Raw genomic sequence first — 20,054 nt, 5'->3', positions numbered from 1 at the left:
GAGGTGACTGGTAAGGAGGCTCCAGGAGGGAAGTGCCTAAATGTGTGTGGCAATGGTGTCACCTAGCATCACCATCAAGTGCAAATAGTTTCAGTCCCCTCGTGTGTGAACTATGGAAGATAGTCATAGAGTTATCATCCTCTGCAAAACAGGGTTCTTGTGAAGACTTAATGGGCTGATCCACGCAGAGAGCCTAGAAGAGTGGCTGGCACACAGTAAGCCTTCCATAAACACTGTGAGTTTTATGAGCCCCAATGCCATTATTTCTGGCCCACTGACAACATCGCTTGACTGGATTGTTACATGAAGTTCTTAACTGGTCTCCCTGATTCAGGCCTGGTCCTTTTTAAACCTTTCCCTGTAATGCAGACGTAATTAATTCCCTAAGAACAAAATTGAAAATGTTCCTTTTGAGTCAAAAGCTCTCAACAAAATCGTAAGACCCTGTAATTTATGGATTCCACAGACAACTAGTTCTTTCATATTCTGAGCTGGGATCTTGGATGGAGATTTGCAGTCTCCTCTCTCAGCCATCACTCATACTAGAAACATATACAAACTCTTCACCTTTCTCTGAAAGCTCCTGGGTTTTGCTCTTTTCACAGATATTTTACTCTTTCTAGATTCTTCCACCACTTCACACCCACACCAGAAAATCACGCTGATCCCTGGCAACCCAAGGACACAGAGCGGAAAGAACCACCTGACCAAATGAGCTCAGAAACTTTCCCTTGCCTGAAGCCAAGCGCTGCCCGGGTTCGGGTGGGGATATGAGTCTGCACTGATTTTCAGTTCCGGCGCTGCCCCTGCCGGCTCCTGTGCGCCTTCCCTTTGCTGCAAGCACCGCAGCTGAAAACGGAATAGTGGAAGGAAAGGTGGGCACAGTGGCCTATGAATCACCTGATTCAATCAATGAAAAACCATAAGGTGTGCCCGAGGGCCTCTAGAAACAGACTAACGGGCACAAAATACAGAGAGTTGTTTGTTTTTTTTTAAACAAGTTCTCTTTTGTTCCTCCCCTTCTTTATTCCGTCTCTTTTGCTCACGCCGCTCTCTGCCCTTCTGCGTCCCTCCTGCAAAGAGCCTCGCTTTTCATTCTCTACTCGCTCCTCCCCTGGATCCTTCCACGTGCGCCTAACGGCCCCTCTCAGAAGAACTACATGCGTTGGACACGGGGGCGTGCACCTGTCGTTCGCCTGTTGTGAAAACCAGCTGCGCTGAGCCGGACCCAGCTCAGGCCAAGGCGGGCGCCCCCACACCCCGCGCTCGGGGAGCCCGGCGTCCCTGCAAGTCCGACCCGCAAGGCCACAGTTGCAGGGGCTGACTCACCAGCGAACAGGCGATGCCATGAGGTCAGGGAGGCCCTTCCTCTCCCACGGCCGTTCGCTCCCGGTGCTGCTCCTGGCGCTGCTCCTGGCTGACTGTCTTGGCAAGGATCCAGTTTTCCACCCGGAGTGGGGCTTTGATTCCTATGAAGTCACCATCCCCAAGAAGCTGAGCTTCCGACGAGAGCAGCAGGTTGTGGCCAAGCACGTGTCCTACCTCCTGCAGGTAAAAGGCAAGAACCATGTCCTCCACCTGTGGCCCAAGAGGTTTCTATTAGCCCGAAATCTGCAGGTTTTCTCCTTCACGGAGCAGGGGCAGCTCTGGGAGGATCACCCTTATGTACCCAGCGACTGCAACTATATGGGCTTGGTTGAAGGAAATCAGGATTCCGAGGCTACTTTAAGCACATGCACGGGGGGGCTCCGAGGCATATTGCAAATCGATGCCAGGCATTATCAAATCGAGCCCCTCAGGGCTTCTTCCAGGTTTGAACATGTGGTGTATCTCCTGAAGAAAGAGCAGGCATTTCCCAGTCAGATCTGTGGCTTAAGTCATGACGACACAGTAAAGCAGATGGCCCAGCAGGAGAACGTGGCTAGGATAAGCGACCTCACTGAGTCTTACATGCACCAGAAGTACTTGGAATTAGCCCTGGTCTTTGATCACAGTAGGTATTTGTACCTGAACTCCAATCTTACTCTAGTCGTGAATGACGCCATTCTTCTGACTGCGATCGCAGACTCTTACTTTCAAGATGTCCGTATGAGAATACATCTATTTGGTGTGGAAGTGTGGACAGATGAAAACAAAATAAAAACTGATTATGAAGAATTAACTAGTGTTTTAGGCCAATTTGTATCTTACAGAAGAACTGTACTAGATCCTCGGATTCCATCAGATTGGACACATCTCTACCTTCGAAAGACGTATAAGGATGCTCTTGCATGGTCCTGGGGAAGAGTGTGTGCTATTGGGAATTTTGGATCTGCAAGTGTTTTTCCAGATATGAATGTCCTCACACCTGCCACTTGGACTGCTCATGAGCTGGGCCATAGTGTGGGAATGAACCATGATGCAGAATATTGCCAGTGTAAGGGTAGACATAATTGCATCATGGGCACTGGACGAACTGGGTTTAGTAACTGTAGTTATGCTGAGTTTTTTGCACACGTCCATTCAGGAGCAAAGTGTCTAACTAATATCCCAGGACTAGGCTTTGTGGTTAAGAGATGTGGAAACAAAATTGTGGAAGAGGATGAGGAATGTGACTGCGGTTCAGGAGAGGACTGTAAAACAGACCAGTGTTGTCAACCAGATTGTAAATTCAAACAAGGTGCCAATTGTAGCACTGGACTTTGCTGTCATAACTGTCACTTTCGTCCATCTGGATACATGTGTCGGAAGGAGGAAAATGAATGTGACCTCGCAGAGTACTGCAGTGGGACCTCAGGACTCTGCCCAATTGACACTTACAAGCAGGATGGAACCCCTTGCAAGTACAAAGCCCGTTGTGTCAAAAAGGGCTGCCGAGACAGATTTGTACAGTGCCGAAGCATTTTTGGATCTGATTCCCTGGGGGGTCCTTTTAAGTGCTATGATGCAGTTAATGTAATAGGTGACCAATATGGGAACTGTGGTATTTTAGGAGCTCATCAGTATGAGACATGTACTGGAGAAAACGTATTATGTGGCAGGATACAGTGTATAAATGTCAACACCATTCCTGATATGCCAGATCATACTCTTCTAATTTCCACTCATCTACAGGAGGAAAACCTCATGTGCTGGGGCATAGGCTACCATTTGTCCATGGTAGCTATGGGGATACCTGACCTGGGAGTGGTAAATGATGGGACCTCCTGTGGTAGGGACCGAATATGTTTTAATAGAAATTGCGTGAATAGCTCAGTCCTGAAGTTTGACTGTTTGCCTGACAAGTGCAACCGCCGAGGCGTTTGCAACAATAAAAAAAACTGCCACTGCGTGTATGGCTGGGCCCCTCCCTTCTGTGAGGAGGTAGGGTATGGAGGAAGCATTGACAGTGGGCCACCGGGACCTCTAAAACAGGGGGTGCCCACCTCAATTCAGGTTGTGTCCTTTATGTCAATACGCCTTATTTTCTTAGTTATCTCAGTGATTGTTGTATTTTTCAGGAAAATCTTAGGAAACTTATAAACCCAGAGAAAGAAACACCACAAATTAACACTGGAGTAGAATAATTCAAGGCAAAAAATGTCAAGAAACCAAAAAATAATCAGTCAATGCACAGTCACTCTGTAACCCAGGGTCATAAACTGAACGAGCTTCTCATTTATCCTAACAGCTCTTCCTTCTTCCCTCAATTCTTTAATCGAATTTTCTTTGAGGTTTTGATCAGCAAATAAAAAGTATTCTTGGTTTGGAAACAAATTGTTGCATTTTTGCTTCCTACTTCACTTGCCCCCTAGTTTGTGATCAAGTTCTGGATATCCTTAAAAAAAAAGCCCCGATGGCTTTCTGAACCCTAAAGTTGTGAGTGTCACAGAAGTACAGTGGATTTCAGAGAAGAGTCCTGCCTGTCAGTTCCCAGCAAACAAAGCCATAGTCTGCCTTTGCCTCTGCCTCCCTCAGCGTCATCAGTGAAGTCACCTGTGCCGTTGCCCCATGCTGAGCCATAAATGGTGACTACCACATTTTACATTCAGAAAGCGGTAGTTGACAAGGGTGTCCCCAGTTAAGGACATCCCCCCGTTATAGTCACTGCATGTTTCACTGTAGCTCCGTATACATGTGGTCTCTGACTCAGTGTTTGGGGTGACCTCAGTTGGGTTAGGGACTCTAGTCTACCTTAACTTGTGCACTACACCACAGTCTACCGTTGATGACAAGACAACTCTCAAGTGGTAGTCCTATTTTCAGGCCTTATATTTTTAAGTGTACAATTTAGTAGTGTTAGAAACATCCGCATTTACTTGTTGGGCATTTGTATAGCCCCTTTGGAAAAATGTCTATTTTTGTCCTTGCTCATTTTTAAATAGGGATATTTGTGGGTGTGGGGTTTGCTGCCAAGATGTATGAGTCCTTTATATATTTCGGGGTATTAAGCCCTTATCAGATACATGGTTGGCAAATATTTTCTCCCAACTTGGAAGTTACCCTTTTGTTTTGTTAATTTTCCTTTTTTTTTTCTTTTTCATTATTACTACAAGTTATTGAATATAGTTCCCTGTGCTATACAGTAGAAACTCGTTGTCTATCTACTTTATATATAGTAGTTAGTATCTGCACAAGTCAAACTCTCAGTTTATCCCTTCACACTCCCTTTCTGCCCTGTAACCATAAGTTTGTTTTTTCTGTCTGTGAGTCTGTTTTGTAAATGTTTTGTGTAATATTTTTTTAGAATCCACATATAAGAGATCATCATACTAAGTGAAGTAAGCCAGAAAGAGAAAGAAAAATACCAAATATGTTTTTACAATATAGATACCAAATGTAGCATCTCTTTTTGTAACGAAGAGAACCTTTGGAGTTTATGAAGACTGATAACCATCTTCTCTTCTAGTACCTGCCCTCTGCATCGCTAGACACTGCTTTGGTGTTATTTTTGAAAACCAGAGTTGAGATTTTATCTAGAGTTCTGAGTCTCAGAGATTTTCACTTAAGCTTATTGGTACATTGTTCCGAAGCAATCTGGTAGGATAAACTAGCCAGTGGAGAGCATGGCAGTCTTACCCAACTCTTTTACTAACCTATGGAAAACAGTATTTTCAAACCGAGTCATGAATATTTTGGTGAAAATAATGGACCCATATCAAGTCTGTTCGTTTAAGCAAGCACATTAGCCTGCTTTTTCTGGTGGTTGCTTGTGAGAGCCCCATCGCCTGGCACCTTTTTATCACCTAACCGAGGATCAGTCTGTGGTGCAGCAACAAGGAAATACTTGTTTGAAGACCAGTCAGGGTCTTTACGTGCCTTGCAATATATGCTGTTAATAGTACACGCATGTGTTCAGTTAGTCCATACAGTATCGGGAAAACAGTAACGTACACAGACAGTAACAATAAAGTGTACTAGTTGGTGATTTCTCAGGTATTGGCTCTTGCTGAAAAAAAAAACAGTAGATCTCTGAAACTAAATTTGGCTAGTTCAGATTTCCCTTTAACACAGTTTCAGAATGCTTTTTAGACTGTGAAAATTGCCTTTGGGGTAATGCAGTTTTCCTACACAATAATTTCTTTGTTTACATCTCCTAGGCCACTTTCCAATTTTAGTTGACATAATCTGGATCTTTTGTAAGGGATTGTTAATAACATACTTTGCTTCATGACTCCTCTATTTTATTAATCTCTTTAAAAATTTAATCAAATTTCCAATTATATCATTGTGAACTAGTTTTACAATCGAATAGGATCTTACTCATTACTTTTCTTTTCCCCTTATATGTACCACTCCTGTGGACTTATATTTTCTTTCCCCTGAGTAGAATACACTCTTTTTTATTTAGAGAACACTTTAAAATTCTGAATTTTCATCAGGATGTGCCTAGGGGTGGGGTGTGTGTGTACATGTGTGTGTTAAGTTTTTCTTTTAAGGTTTTGGTAGATCTTTTGTGTCTGAGGACAAACCAGGGAAATTTTCTTATGTTTATGCTATTTCATATGTATGCTACCCATGTTCCTCCAATGTGTTCACTCCTTCCTTCTAGAACTCATATTAGTCTTCATTTACTTCCTTCTATACCTTTTTTTCTTTTTTTCCTCGTAATAGGAGCCGTTATCTGTACTGTGCTTGGACAAAGATCTCAGCTTGATCTCTAAGCTCACTTATTTACTGTTCAGTCATGGCCACTTTGCCATTCAGTTCTTGCTAGTTGATAGTTGATATTGGGAAGTTAGTTAAACTTTCCATGCATCATTTTGTCACCTGTGAAATAAAGATAATAATAGCACCTTTCTCAAAAGTTTGTTGTGAAGCATAAATGAATTAATACACATCAGGCACTGAGAACAGAACATAGCAAGCCTCAATAAATGTTTTGACTTTTAGTGCTATGACTATCCTGTGTTTCTGCTGAACTTTAAGTTTGGGCTATTTTAATGTTTGATATCTGAGTGCTTTTTTTCATAGCAGTCCGTTCTTGTGGGATTAGTGTAATTGTTTCTCAGGTATCTCTGAGGATATATCTATTTTTATATGACCTTCTCTTTTCTTAATTAAATATAAAAGCTAAAACTATAAACGTCTAGAAGAAAAGTAAGGAGAAAATCTGTGTCACTTTGAATTAAGCAATGATTTCTTATATTAGAAACAAAATAGGCATACCACTAAGGTAAAAAAAAAATTACAAAGTGGACATCATCAGAATTTAAAACTCATGATATTTGAAAGATTCCATCAAGAAAACAAAAACTTAAGCCATAGATAATATGCACTATATATCTCTGAAAAAATAACTTGTATCATAATCACATAAAATCTTCTAACAACTAAGTAAAATTAAGACAACTCAAAGATGGGTCAGATATGTCAACAGGTATACACAAAAGAAGATATATAAAAATAATGAGCACAAGGAAAGATGCTGAAAGCCATTAGCCATCAGGAAAATGAAAACCACAATAAGACATCCCTTCACATCAACTAGAATGGCTAAAATTAAAACTATTGATAACATCAAGTGTTGAGAGGGGAGTATGTAGAACAACTGGAGCTCTGTGCATTTTTTTTAAACATTTTTTATTGATTTATAATCATTTTACAATGTTGTGTCAAATTCCAGTGTTCAGCACCATTTTTCAATTATTCATGGACATATACACACTCATTGTCACATTTTTTTCTCTGTGAGTTATCATAACATTTTGTGTATATTTCCCTGTGCTATACAGTGTAGTCTATTCTACAATTTTGAAATCCCAGTCTATCCCTTCCCACCCTCCACCCCCCTGGTAACCACAAGTCTGTATTCTCTGTCTGTGAGTCTATTTCTGTCCTTTATTTATGCTTTGTTTTTGTTTGTTTATTTGTTTTTGTTTTTGTTTTTTAGATTCCACATATGAGTGATCTCATATGGTATTTTTCTTTCTCTTTCTGGCTTACTTCACTTAGAATGACATTCTCCAGGAGCATCCATGTTGCTGCAAATGGCATTACGTTGTCGGTTTTTATGGCTGAGTAGTATTCCATTGTATAAATATACCACCTCTTCTTTATCCAGTCACCTGTTGATGGACATTTAGGCTGTTTCCATGTTTTGGCTATTGTAAATAGTGCTGCTATGAACATTGGGGTGCAGGTGTCATCCTGAAGTAGATTTCCTTCTGGATACAAGCCCAGGAGTGAGATTCCTGGGTCATATGGTTAAGTCTATGCCTAGTCTTTTGAGGAATCTCCACACTGTTTTCCATAGTGGCTGCACCAAACTGCATTCCCACCAGCAGTGTAGGAGGGTTCCCCTTTCTCCACAGCCTCTCCAGCATTTGTCATTTGTGGATTTTTGAATGACGGCCATTCTGACTGGTGTGAGGTGATACCTCATTGTAGTTTTGATTTGCATTTCTCTGATAATTAGTGATATTGAGCATTTTTTCATGTGCTTTTTGATCATTTGTATGTCTTCCTTGGAGAATTGCTTGTTTAGGTCTTCTGCCCATTTTTGGATTGGGTTGTTTATTTTTTTCTTACTGAGTCGTATGAGCTGCTTATATATTCTGGAGATCAACCCTTTGTCGGTTTCACTTGCAAAAATTTTCTCCCATTCCGTAGGTTTTCTTCTTGTTTTATTTCTGGTTTCCTTTGCTGTGCAGAAGCTTGTAAGTTTCATTAGGTCCCATTTGTTTATTCTTGCTTTTATTTCTTCTAGGAGAAAATTTTTGAAATGTATGTCAGATAATGTTTTGCCTATGTTTTCCTCTAGGAGGTTTATTGTATCTTGTCTTATGTTTAAGTCTTTAATCCATTTTGAGTTGATTTTTGTATATGGTGTAAGGGAGTGTTCTAGCTTCATTGTTTTACATGCTGCTGTCCAGTTTTCCCAACACCATTTGCTGAAGAGACTGTCTTTATTCCAATGTATATTCTTGCCTCCTTTGTCAAAGATGAGTTGACCAAAAGTTTGTGGGTTCATTTCTGGGCTCTCTATTCTGTTCCATTGGTCTATATGTCTGTTTTGGTACCAATACCATGCTGTCTTGATGACTGTAGCTCTATAGTATTGTCTGAAGTCTGGGAGAGTTATTCCTCCAGCCTCTTTCTTTCTCTTCAGTAATGCTTTGGCAATTCTAGGTCTTTGATGGTTCCATATAAATTTTATTATGATTTTTTCTAGTTCTGTGAAATATGTCCTGGGTAATTGGATAGGGATTGCATTAAATCTGTAGATTGCCTTGGGCAGTGTGACCATTTTAACAATATTGATTCTTCCAATCCAAGAGCATGGAATATCTTTCCATTTTTTAAAGTCTTCTTTAATTTCCTTCATCAATGGTTTATAGTTTTCTGTGTATAATTCTTTCACCTCCTTGGTTAGATTTATTCCCAGATATTTTATTACTTTGGGTGCTATTTTAAAGGGGATTGTTTCTTTACTTTCTTCTTCTGTTGATTTATCGTTAGTGTAAAGAAATGCAACTGATTTTTGAAAGTTAATTTTGTAACCTGCTACCATGCTGAATTCCTCAATCAGCTCTAGTAGCTTTTGTGTGGACCTTTTAGGGTTTTTTATATATAGTAACATGTCATCAGCATATAATGACACTTTTACCTCTTCTTTTCCAATTTGGATCCCTTTTATTTCTTTCTCTTGCCTGACTGCTGTGGCTAGGACTTCCAGGACTATTTTGAATAGGAGTGGTGATAATGGGCATCCTTGTCTTGTCCCAGATTTTAGTGGGAAGCTTTTGAGTTTTTCACCATTGAGTACTATGCTGGCTGTAGGTTTGTCATATATAGTTTTTATTATGTTGAGATATGTTCCCTCTATACCCACTTTGGCAAGAGTTTTTATCATAAATGGGTGTTGAATTTTATCAAATGCTTTTTCTGCATCTATTGAGATGATCATGTGGTTTTTGTCCTTTCTCTTGTTGATGTGATGTATTACACTGATTGATTTGTGTATGTTGAACCAGCCTTGTGTCCCTGGGATGAACCCCACTTGGTCATGATGTATAATCTTTTTTATGTGTTGTTGGATTCTATTTGCTAAAATTTTGGTGAGGATTTTAGCGTCTATATTCATCAGTGATATTGGCCTATAATTCTCTTTTTTTGTAGTGTCTTTGCCTGGTTTTGGTATCAGGGTGATGGTGGCTTCATAGAATGAGTTTGGGAGTATTCCCTCCTTTTCAATCATCTGGAAGAGTTTGAGAAGGACTGGTATGAGTTCTTCTTTATATGTTTGGTAGAATTCCCTGGTGAAGCCATCCGGTCCTGGACTTTTATTTGTAGGGAGGTTTTTAATTGCTATTTCTATTTCCTTTCTAGTGATCGGATTGCTCAAGTGTTCAGATTCTTCTTGATTCAGTTTTGGTGGACAGTATGTTTCCAGAAACTTGTCCATCTCCTCTAGGTTATCCAGTTTGGTTCCATATAGTTTTTCATAATATTCTCGTATGATATTCTGTATTTCTATTTTGTTTGTTGTAATTTCTCCATTTTCCTTTCTTATTTTGCTAATTTGTGCTCTCTCTTTTTTCTTCTTTGTGAGTTTGGCCAGAGGTTTGTTGATTTTATTTACTTTTTCAAAAAACCAGCTTTTGGTTTGGTTGATTTTTTTCTATGGTCTTGTTAATCTCTATTGTATTTAATTCCTCTCTGATCTTTATTATTTCCTTCCTTCTGCTGCTTTTTGGGGCTTTTTGTTCTTCTTTTTCTAATTCATTCAGGTGGTGGGTTAAATTGTTTCTTTGAGATTGTTCTTCTTTTTTGAGGAAGGCCTGTATCGCTATAAACTTCCCTCTTAGCACTGCCTTTGCTGTGTCCCATAGGTTTTGAGTGGTTGTGCTTTCATTATCATTTGTCTCAAGGTATTTTTTAATTTCAGCTTTGATTTCCTCATTGATCCATTGTTTTTTCAATAACATATTGTTTAATCTCCATGCTTTCCTTTTTTTCTCCTTTGTTTCTCTGTTGTTGATTTCCAGTTTCATGGCATTGTGGTCAGTAAAGATACTTGAGATAATTTCTATCTTCTTAAAATTGTTGAGGTTTCTTTTGTGCCCAAGTACATGATCTATCCTGGAAAATGTTCCATGTGCACTTGAAAAGAATGTATATCCTATTTTTTGGGGGTGTAATGCTCTGAAAATATCCACCAAATCTAGTTTTTCTATTGTAGTATTTAATTTCTCTGTTGCCTTGTTTATTTTCTGTCTGGAAGATCTGTCTAGTGATGTTAATGCAGTGTTAAAATCTCCAACTATGATTGTATTCCCATCAATATCCCCCTTTATCTCTGTTAGTAATTCTTGTATGTACTTAGGTGCTCCTATATTGGGTGCATATATATTAACGAGTGTAATATCCTCATCTTGTATCACTCCTTTAATCATTATAAAATGTCCTTCTTTATCTTTCTTTATGGCCTTTGTTTTAAAGTCTATTTTGTCTGAAATCAGTACTGCAACACCTGCTTTTTTGGCTTTTCCATTTGCATGGAATATCCTTTTCCATCCTTTCACTCTCAATCTATATGTGTCCTTCTCCCTAAAGTGGGTCTCTTGTATGTAGCATATTGAAGGTTCTTGCTTTATTATCCAGTCTGCCACTCTGTGTCTTTTGACTGGAGCATTTAGTCCATTAACATTTACAGTAATTAATGATAGATGTGTGTTTATTGCCATTTTGAACTTATCTTTGCAGTTGAATTGGTATATCCTCTTTGTTCCTTTCTTCTTCCTTTTGTGGTTTGGTAATTTTCCTTTGTATTATCATGGATTTTATTTAAGTTTTGTGACTCCTTTGTAAATTTTTGGCTTGTGGTTACCCTTTTTTGTAAATCTATCAACCCATTACTATAACTGTTTTTATTAAACTGATAGTAACATGATCTCAAACCCATCCTACTGTTAAAAAAATTTAAAAAAGAAAGAAAAAAATATTCTATATTTCCCTGCCTCCCTCTCCCACTCTCAGTGACTTGTATGTCTTCTTTTAGAATTTCATGTTTACTTTATTTGTAATTCATGAGTTATCACCTTTCCAGTTGTGTGTTTCTCATTTCTGTAGCATCCTGCTGCTTTTCTATTTAGAATAGCCCTTTCAATATTTCTTTTAGCATGGGTTTAGTGTTGCTAAACTCCTGCAGCTTTTTTTTGTCTGTGAAACTCTTTATTTCTCCTTCTATCCTCAAGGATAGCCTTGCTGGATAAAGGATCCTAGGCTGCATCTTTTTTTCATTCAGGGCTTTGAATATATCTTGCCACTCCCTTCTGGCCTGTAGTGTTTGTGTAGAGAAATCAGCTGAGAGCCTTATGGGGGTTCCCTTGTAACTTACTCTTTGCTTTTCTCTTGCTGCCTTTAGAATCATTTCTTTATCCTTAACTCTGGCCATCTTGATTATGATATGTCTTGGTGTGGGTCTATTTGGGTTCTTCCTGTTTGGGACCCTCTGAGCTTCCTGTACTTGGATATCTGATTCCTTCTTTAAGTTTGGGAAGTTTTCAGTCATGATTTCTTCAAAAACCTTTTCAATCCCCTTTGATCTTTCTTCTCCTTCTGGGACCCCTATTATGCGAAGATTGGGACGCTTTATATTATCCCATAGGTCCCTTATGCTATTTTCATTATTTTTTATTTGCTTCTCTTGTAGTTCTTCTGAATGGGTGCTTTCTATTGCCCTGTCTTCTAGATCACTAATTAGTTCCTCTGCATTATCTAGTCGGCTTTGCACAGCTATTAGATCATTCCTCATCTCTGTCAATGAGTTTACCCATTCTACTTGGCTCTTCTTTATAGCTTCAATTTCATTTTTGACATATTTTATATCTCTAAACACTATCTCTTTTAATTCCTTCAGCAATTCGATCACTCCTTTTTTGAAATCTTGATCTAGTAGGCTATCAATGTCTATTTCGTTGATCTTTCTTTCAGGGGATTTCTCTTGTTCTTTTAATTGGGAAAGGTTTTTCTGCTTCTTCATCTTGCTCATACCTCTTTGGCACTGTGGTTTATGGAGTATCAGTTGTTTATTTTGGTCCTTAAGGATTTTATCTATCTGATGCCTATTTAGGAATAGAACTTAGGAAAAAAAGAAAAAAAAATAAGAGAGAGAGAGAAAGAATTTTAAAAGAAGGGAGAAAGAGGGTTTGAAAACAGTGTATAATGAATAATAGAAGAGTGAGTTGAAGCAGAGTGTTAATCGGGTTGAGACGTCCTTTTGAAACCTTTACAAAAAAGGGGGGGGGGAGATGAATAGATGTATTTGAAACCTGTGTCTAATCAATAGCAGGACATCAAAACCCAAGAGAAATAGAAATGAATTAAGAAGTAAAAATTAAGAGAGTAATAGAAAATAGAACAGGTAAAAACAGATTAAAAAAAAAAGGGGGGGGGGTCGGTGTTCTCCTGGAGTCTGTGTGCTTTTACTGTGAAGTCTTTCTGTCTTCATCCTGTTTTGGAAGCTCAGCTTGCTGTTTTCAGAGGCCCTCCGTTGGCGCCCTCTTCTGTGCTGCTCCCAGCACCTGTCGGCAAGCCGATCGCGCCTCCTCCTAACACTGGGTCAGGTGCAGCTCTCTGCTGTGGGCGGGCGGGTCGCTGCCCTCGGGATGCTGCAGTCAGATGTTGCAGACTGGCCAGGTAGGAGGGCGGGTCGTGCCCCCTCCCAGCACCTCGGTCAGGGGCTGTGTTCCTGCCCGAAAGGCGGGGGGCCGCTCTCCCTCTACCTGCACCGCTGGTAGTTCCGCTCTCTGTGCGGCTGCGCGCTCCGCCCTGGTCGGCGCTCCGCAGGTGGGCTCGGGGAAGACCGAGGGACAGCCCTGTCCCTGCTCCGAGCCAAAACCCAGCTCCTTGTTTGTCTTTGTGGAGCAAGTTCTCTGAGGGGACCAGGATGGAAGGATCCTATCTGCCCCAGGCTGCAGGCCAGTCTCAGTCTGGCCTTTGAGGATGCAGGTTTCGCCCCCGCTCCCGCCTGAGTGCTCAGCGCGGAGGATATGGCGGCTGTGCCTGAGCCCCGCCTCTCTTCCCCCGAAAACTTTCTGCGGGTTTTCAGAGATGGGGGTGTGCACCCTTCCCCCGAGAGCACATCAACCTTGCTGTTTTATGGAGGGCCCAGGTTGTTCTGCCCTGTGCACCCACAGCCACGGCGCGCAGCCCCTTGCGTTCCCCCGGGGCTGCCTCCGTGCAGCCACTTCCGTCCTCCGCCCGGCTTGTGCAGCCTGGCCCTGCCCGCCGCTGCCGGCCCGCGTCTCAGGCTGGGTGTCGGGGGGACGCTCTGTGCCCGTTTAACTTAGTTCTGTTAGTCAAGGGCTGCTCTGTACAGATCCGAGCCTTGGAGGCTCCCCCTCCGTCCCGCTGGCCTCTCAGTTGGAGAGGGGAGACCCAGCGAGCGAGCGCCAGTCCTCCTTTGCCGCTCCCTCCCCGCGGGACCCGTCCCGCGCTGCTTTGCCTTTTGTTCTTTCTTTTTTCCTTTTCTCCTACCAGATTTTTGGCGTCTTTACCTTTTGAAGAGGGCGATGTTCTGTCGCAGTTCCACAGGTGCTCTGGTTGGCTGAGTGGGTCTGTAGATGTGGGTCTTGGTGTATTTGTGGAAGAGGGTGACCTGCGAGCGTCCTTCTACTCCGCCATCTTCTCCATCTCTCCGTGCATTGTTGATGAAAGTGTAAAACGTTACAATCACTTTGGAAAAAAGTTTGGTCACTGCTAATAAAGATGGGCACATGCTTATCATGTGACCCATCAATACGACTCAAGAAAATATAAAAACAGAATTCTACAAAAAGACATGTACACAAATGTTCAGAGCTTCTTTGCTCACAGTAAGACCCAAATGGAAACAATCAAAATATCCATTAACAAGTGAATATTAAAACAAATTGTTGTATAGTTGTACAATGGGGCATCACTCAGCAATCAAAGGAACAAACTACTGATACCAGCAATAACATGGAAGAATTTTTAAACCTGTTAAACTGAGCAAAAGAAGCCAGATAGCAAAGTGTATAGCATGTGAGTCCATTTGTATGAATGTTAGAACAGGCAAAGCTAATCTGTAGTGACAGAAATGAAATCAGTATTTGCTTGGGTGAAGAATTGTCTGCCAACAGGCATAAAGGAACTTTGTGGATGATGGAAATGTCCAGGTTTTGACTGAGGTGGTGGTTACACCAGTGTATACATTTGTCAAAATGCGTTAAATCTTCGTACACTTAAAAGGTGCATTTTTTAATGCTTAAATTATATGTCATGAAGGTGATTAAGAGCAATAGTATGGTGAATTGTGTTAGGAAAACTGGAAAGCTACATGCTAAAGAATCAAACTGGACTACTTTCTCACACCGCATGCAAAAGTACACTCAAAGTGGATTAAAGACTTAAATATAAGACCTGAAACCATAAAATTCCCAGGGGAAAATATAGGTAGTATGATCTTTGACATAAGTTTTAGTAGTTTTTTTTTTTTTTTTTTTGCTCTATCTCCTCAGGCAAGGGAAACAAAAGCAAAAATAAATAAATGGGACTACTTCAAACTAAAAAGCTTTTGCACAGTGAAGGAAACTATCAACAAAATGAAAAGGCAGCCTATTAAATTGGAGAAGATATTTGCAAATGACAGATCTGATAAGGGATTAATATTCAACATATGCAAAGAACTCATACAAATCAATATCAAAAACAAACAAACAATGCAATTGAAAAACAGGCAGAGGACCCAAGTAGACGTTTTTCTGAAGAAGACATACGATAGCCAATGGACACATGAGAAGATGCTCAACATCCCTAATCATCAGGGAAATGCACATCAAAACCTCAATGAGATATCACCTCAAACCTGTCAGAATGGCTCCATCAAAAAGACAACAAATAACAAATGTTTGTGATGATGTGGCGAAAAGGGAATCCTTATGAACTGTTGGTGGAATTGTAAATTGGTTCAGCTATTTTGGAAAACAGTATAGAAGTTACTCAAAAAAATTAAAAATTAAACTGCCTGATAATTCAGAAATTAAATTCTGGGTATATACCCAAAGAAGACAAAAACACTAATTTGAAAAGATACATGCACTCCAATGTTCATTGCAGCATTATTTACAGTACCCAGATATGGAAGAAACCTGTGCCCATCAATAGATGAATGGATAAAGAAGACATGGTATATATGTATATGAATATATGAATATTACTCTCGCCATTTGCGACAACATGGATGGATATATTGAGGGTATTATGCTAAATGAAATAAGACAGACAAAGACAAATACCACATGATCTCACTTATATGTGGAATCTAAAAAACAAAACAAACACGAAGACACCCAGCCTCCCTGAATAGTTAGCACAATTCTTGGATATGCCTAGAGAACCAAGAATAGATGGAGAGATTAGAACAATTCTAAGACTTAGATTCAGGACTTGGAAAATGTATTATTTGTAGTGTTACTTGAAATAAGTTGATGTCCTGTATGCCTTGGTGAATAAATGCTAAGATTTTTAGTAAATAAACAAAACAAAATAAAACAGACACATACCTATAGAAACAGAGAACAAATGGGTGGTTGCCAGAAGGGAGATGGGATAAGGGGTGGACAAAATAGGTGAAAGGGATTAAGAGGTACAAACCTCCAGTTATATAGTAAATAAGTCACGAGGATGCAATATACAGCATAAGAAATATGGTTGGTCATATTTTAATAATTGTGTATGGGACAGATGGTTACTAGACTTATCATGATGACCTTTCATAATGTATGCAAATGTCAAGTCGTTGTACAGTGCCCCTGAAACTGACATAATATTGTACGTGAGCTATGTTTCAGGTTAAAAAAGGAACAATAGTATGGTATTAGCATATAGATAGACAAGTGGAAATGTATAGACAGCTCAGAAGTAGATCACAGCCCATAAAAATTGATATATGATAATGATATCTCAAATAAGTAGGAAAATGATTTTTAAAAAAGAGTCAGTGCTGGCACAATTAGGTGGCTGTTCATCTGGAGGGAAATAATGTTGGACCTCTGCCTCTTTATACGCAAAAAAGTAATTTCTAAATGGATTTATACCTTAAATATAAACTTTTAGTTTAAACATTTTAAACTTTGAAGAAAATGTAAGAAAATATATGTATAATATTGACTTGAGGACAAATTTTTCAACTAACACTGGTAACTCAAGAGATGTAAAGAAAAAAATGGTGTATTTGATAACATTAAAGCCTTCCAGTTTTTCGACATGTTACATCTCTTCATTTGTGGAGAATTTTTATTTTTTGTACATTGACTTTGAATCCCCTTACCTTGATAAACTCTAAAATTAATACTAGTAATTTTAAGATTTCTTAGGATATTCTACATATATATTTTCTGCAGAGACAATTTTATTTCTTCATTTCCACACATTATTTCTTTTTTATTTCTGTTTCTTTCCTTATTAAATTGGCAAAAATCTCCAGAATAATATTGAATAGATGTGATGAGAGCAGACATCCTTACCTTGTTCCTATATTCAGTGGAAAGCATTCAGAATTCTATAATTAATTAGTATTAGCTGTACGTTCTTCATAGATGCAATTTGTCAGATTAAAGAAAGTTCATCTTATTCCTAGTTTGCCAAGAGTTTGTTTACTTTTTAAAGTATGAATGAGTTTCGGTTTTGTTGAATACTTTTTCTGCATCTGTTGAAATGATTTGTGTAATTTTCTCTTCATTCTATTAATAGAGTGCATTATATTAATTGTTTTTCAAATGTTGGACAAACTTTGCATTTATGGATAATCCAGACCTGGTCAGGATGTATTATATCTTTTAAATATGTCTGGATTTGATTTGCTACTATTTGTAAAGAATTTCTTGCATCTATGTTTATGAGAACTTTGAGTATAATTTTTTTCTAATAATATCTTTTCTTTTTTTGCTATTTGAATCTCTCTTTTATTTTATTTTTTTAACTTTTTTTTATTGATTTATAATCATTTCACAATGTTGTGTCAAATTCCAGTGTAGAGCACAATTTTTCAATTATACATGAACATATATATATATTCATTGTCACATTCCTTTCTCTGTGAGCTACCATAATATCTTGTATATATTTCCCTGTGCTATACAGTATAATCTCTTATAAAATCTTTGTCAGCTTTTGGCATTAGGGTTATACTTGCCTCAAAATGAGTTGGGAAATTTCTTCCTCTTCTATTCTCTGAAATAATTTATATGATATTTGTATCATTTCTTCCTTAAATAAGTGAAAGAATTTGATAGGAAATCATCTGGATTTGTATTTTGCATTGTTTTAGGTTTTTTCTTTAATTATAATGAATGCAATTTATTTCACATATAGAGGGAAATTATTGTTATCTATTTTTTCTGGTCAGTTTTGGTGAATTGTATTTTTCAAGAGATTTTGCCCATTTTATCTAAGTTATTGCATTCATGGGCATAAAGTTGTTCATTATAAATTTTTATCATTTTAACATATATAGAATCTATTACTTTTTTTTTTTCTTTTTTCAATAAACCTACTTGAATTTGATCTGGCTAGAGAGTATTTCTCCTTCATCAGAAACAAAACTGAACTGTAACAATTTCCAATAACTATGAGTGCGGAAGTCACGCCTATCTCTTCTTTGGTTCCACTATCTCCCTTGTAAAACGAGAAGGAGGTAAAAATGACCTGTAAGTTCTCTGGTTCTAACATTATCAATTCTGGTTCCTTTTGAACCACCGTGCTTCTGGAAGCATATATCCTGAAGTAGCCAGTTGAACGCCTTCTGTCTAGCGCATCCAGGCCTTCCTAGGGCTATTTCAGATAAGAGGCTTGCAGGCTGCTGTACTTATAAACATTGAACCAACTTTATGACCATCTGTGCCATGGTCAAATGTTTGTTCTTTTGATGTGTGCATAAAGGGAGGAGACAGACTGCAAAGGTGCATATTATAAATTCTGTCATCTAAAAAGAAGGCAAGGGCAAGACATTGCAATAAAACCATAGATTTATTCATTTGAAAGCCGAACCCCATGAAGTATGGCCATAAAATTCTTATCTAAAAAAAATGTTTGGGGAATTATTGAACAGAGGACATCATTCAAAGAGGTTTGAAGAAATTTTCTCAGCTAAGCATATGGGCTAATTAGAGATAAAAATCAACAAAGAACCTATGTTTTTCTCTGGAAAAACAACTTATAGCCTTTTCCAAAAAGATTCCTTGTTTGACTCTACACCTTGACCTGGAGACATAAATTTGATGCCCACTGGCTGCTGCTTGGCATTAACCCAGCATTCCTCTCTTTCAAATCTTCCCAAGACCTGAATTTCCCCCGATATTATATTATTTTGTTTGACTATCTTTATCTTCAAAGATTACCAAGAAGAAACAAAAAATTTATTTACCTGCCCAGGTACAGGTATAATGAGACATTTCCCTTCCAGTGATCCCAGGGCCTCTTATGCCCTGATCACTGGGGTACCCTGTATAGCCTGGCATCCTGGTCCTAGGATACCTCACACAATTGCCTACTCCTTGAAGTCCAGGAAGATGGTGGTGGTGAAAGTAAGCTTGTGTCCCATACTCGTGCTTCTGAAGTCATCAGCCATGTCTTCAGATAGAAAAATGTGCGCACGTAGAAGTAGCAAAAGCTTTCTCCCTTCTCATACATTATTGGTGGGAACGTAAAATGATTTAGCCTCTTTTGGAAGAAGTTTAGCAGATTCTTGTAAAACTAAACAATTACCTGTTCTATAACTCAGTAATTCTTAGGTATTTATCCAAGAAAATTAAAACATACTCTCACAAAATGACTTAAGTGAGACTGTTCTTAGCAGCTTTATTACTATAACAAACACTGAAAACATTCAGATATCTATCAATAGAATATTGACAGATATGACATGTTCCTTCTATACAATACTAAAAGGGAACAATAAAAAGGAATAAATCACTGATATGCAAAACAGCATGGCTGAATCTCAAAAATGTTTTATCAAATGAAAGAATCCATGCACAGAAGAATATATACTCTTTAACTCCATTGATAGAAATTCTGGAATTTAAAATTAATCTTTGATGGAAAAAATTCAGAACAGTACTTGCCTATGGATGGGGTAGGAACTGATTGGTAAGGGACCTGGGGAACTTTCTGGGGTGATGGAAAAGTTCTATATCTTCACAGGGATTTGATTTACACATTTATATGCACTTGTCGAAACTCAACAAAAGTCTACTAGAGATTTGTGCATTTCATTGCATGTGAATTTTACCTCAGAAATTTTTTAAGAAGTTAATAAATATTAAACTTTGGTAAGCCACACGTATGTTGAAGTATTTAGAGGAAGCGTACTGATGTCTGCAAACTACTTTGAAATGAATCATTGCCCCCCAGAAACCCCAACATGGGCTGATGGGTAAGTTAGGAGACATGTAATTGATAAATGTATAGATATATGATAAATCAAGAGTAGAAAAATGTTAAGGATAGAATTTAAGTGATGAGCATGCGGGTAGAAGTATACCACCTTTGTCAAAGTCTCACTTTGTTTTATGTTTGACATTTTTTGTGATGGTGAAGTATTTCAATTGTTTAGATATCCCACAAAG

General features: G+C 38.8%; 1 protein-coding gene and 1 long non-coding RNA gene across 2 annotated transcripts in view; one reads left to right on the top strand and one right to left on the bottom strand.

The window, feature by feature from the left end:
* Positions 1 to 1,334: 1,334 nt before the first annotated feature.
* LOC105079906 (disintegrin and metalloproteinase domain-containing protein 30-like) lies at positions 1,335 to 3,688 on the top strand. The gene has a single exon (XM_010968753.3). The coding sequence runs from the start codon at positions 1,348 to 1,350 to the stop codon at positions 3,499 to 3,501; it is 2,154 nt and encodes a 717-aa protein (XP_010967055.2). The 5' UTR covers positions 1,335 to 1,347; the 3' UTR covers positions 3,502 to 3,688.
* Positions 3,689 to 7,071: 3,383 nt separating this feature from the next.
* Positions 7,072 to 20,054, bottom strand: part of LOC141578641 (uncharacterized) — a 33,257-nt gene continuing 20,274 nt past the window's right edge. The window contains exon 3 of the long non-coding RNA XR_012509202.1: positions 7,072 to 14,097. This is a non-coding gene — a long non-coding RNA (uncharacterized LOC141578641). The remainder of the gene's footprint in view (positions 14,098 to 20,054) is intronic.

Source organism: Camelus bactrianus, chromosome 9 (genome assembly GCF_048773025.1).
Source record: "Camelus bactrianus isolate YW-2024 breed Bactrian camel chromosome 9, ASM4877302v1, whole genome shotgun sequence".
Taxonomy (NCBI): Eukaryota; Metazoa; Chordata; class Mammalia; order Artiodactyla; family Camelidae; genus Camelus; species Camelus bactrianus.
Note: the sequence above shows the minus strand (reverse complement) of the source record. Positions and strands in the feature narration are given on the sequence as shown.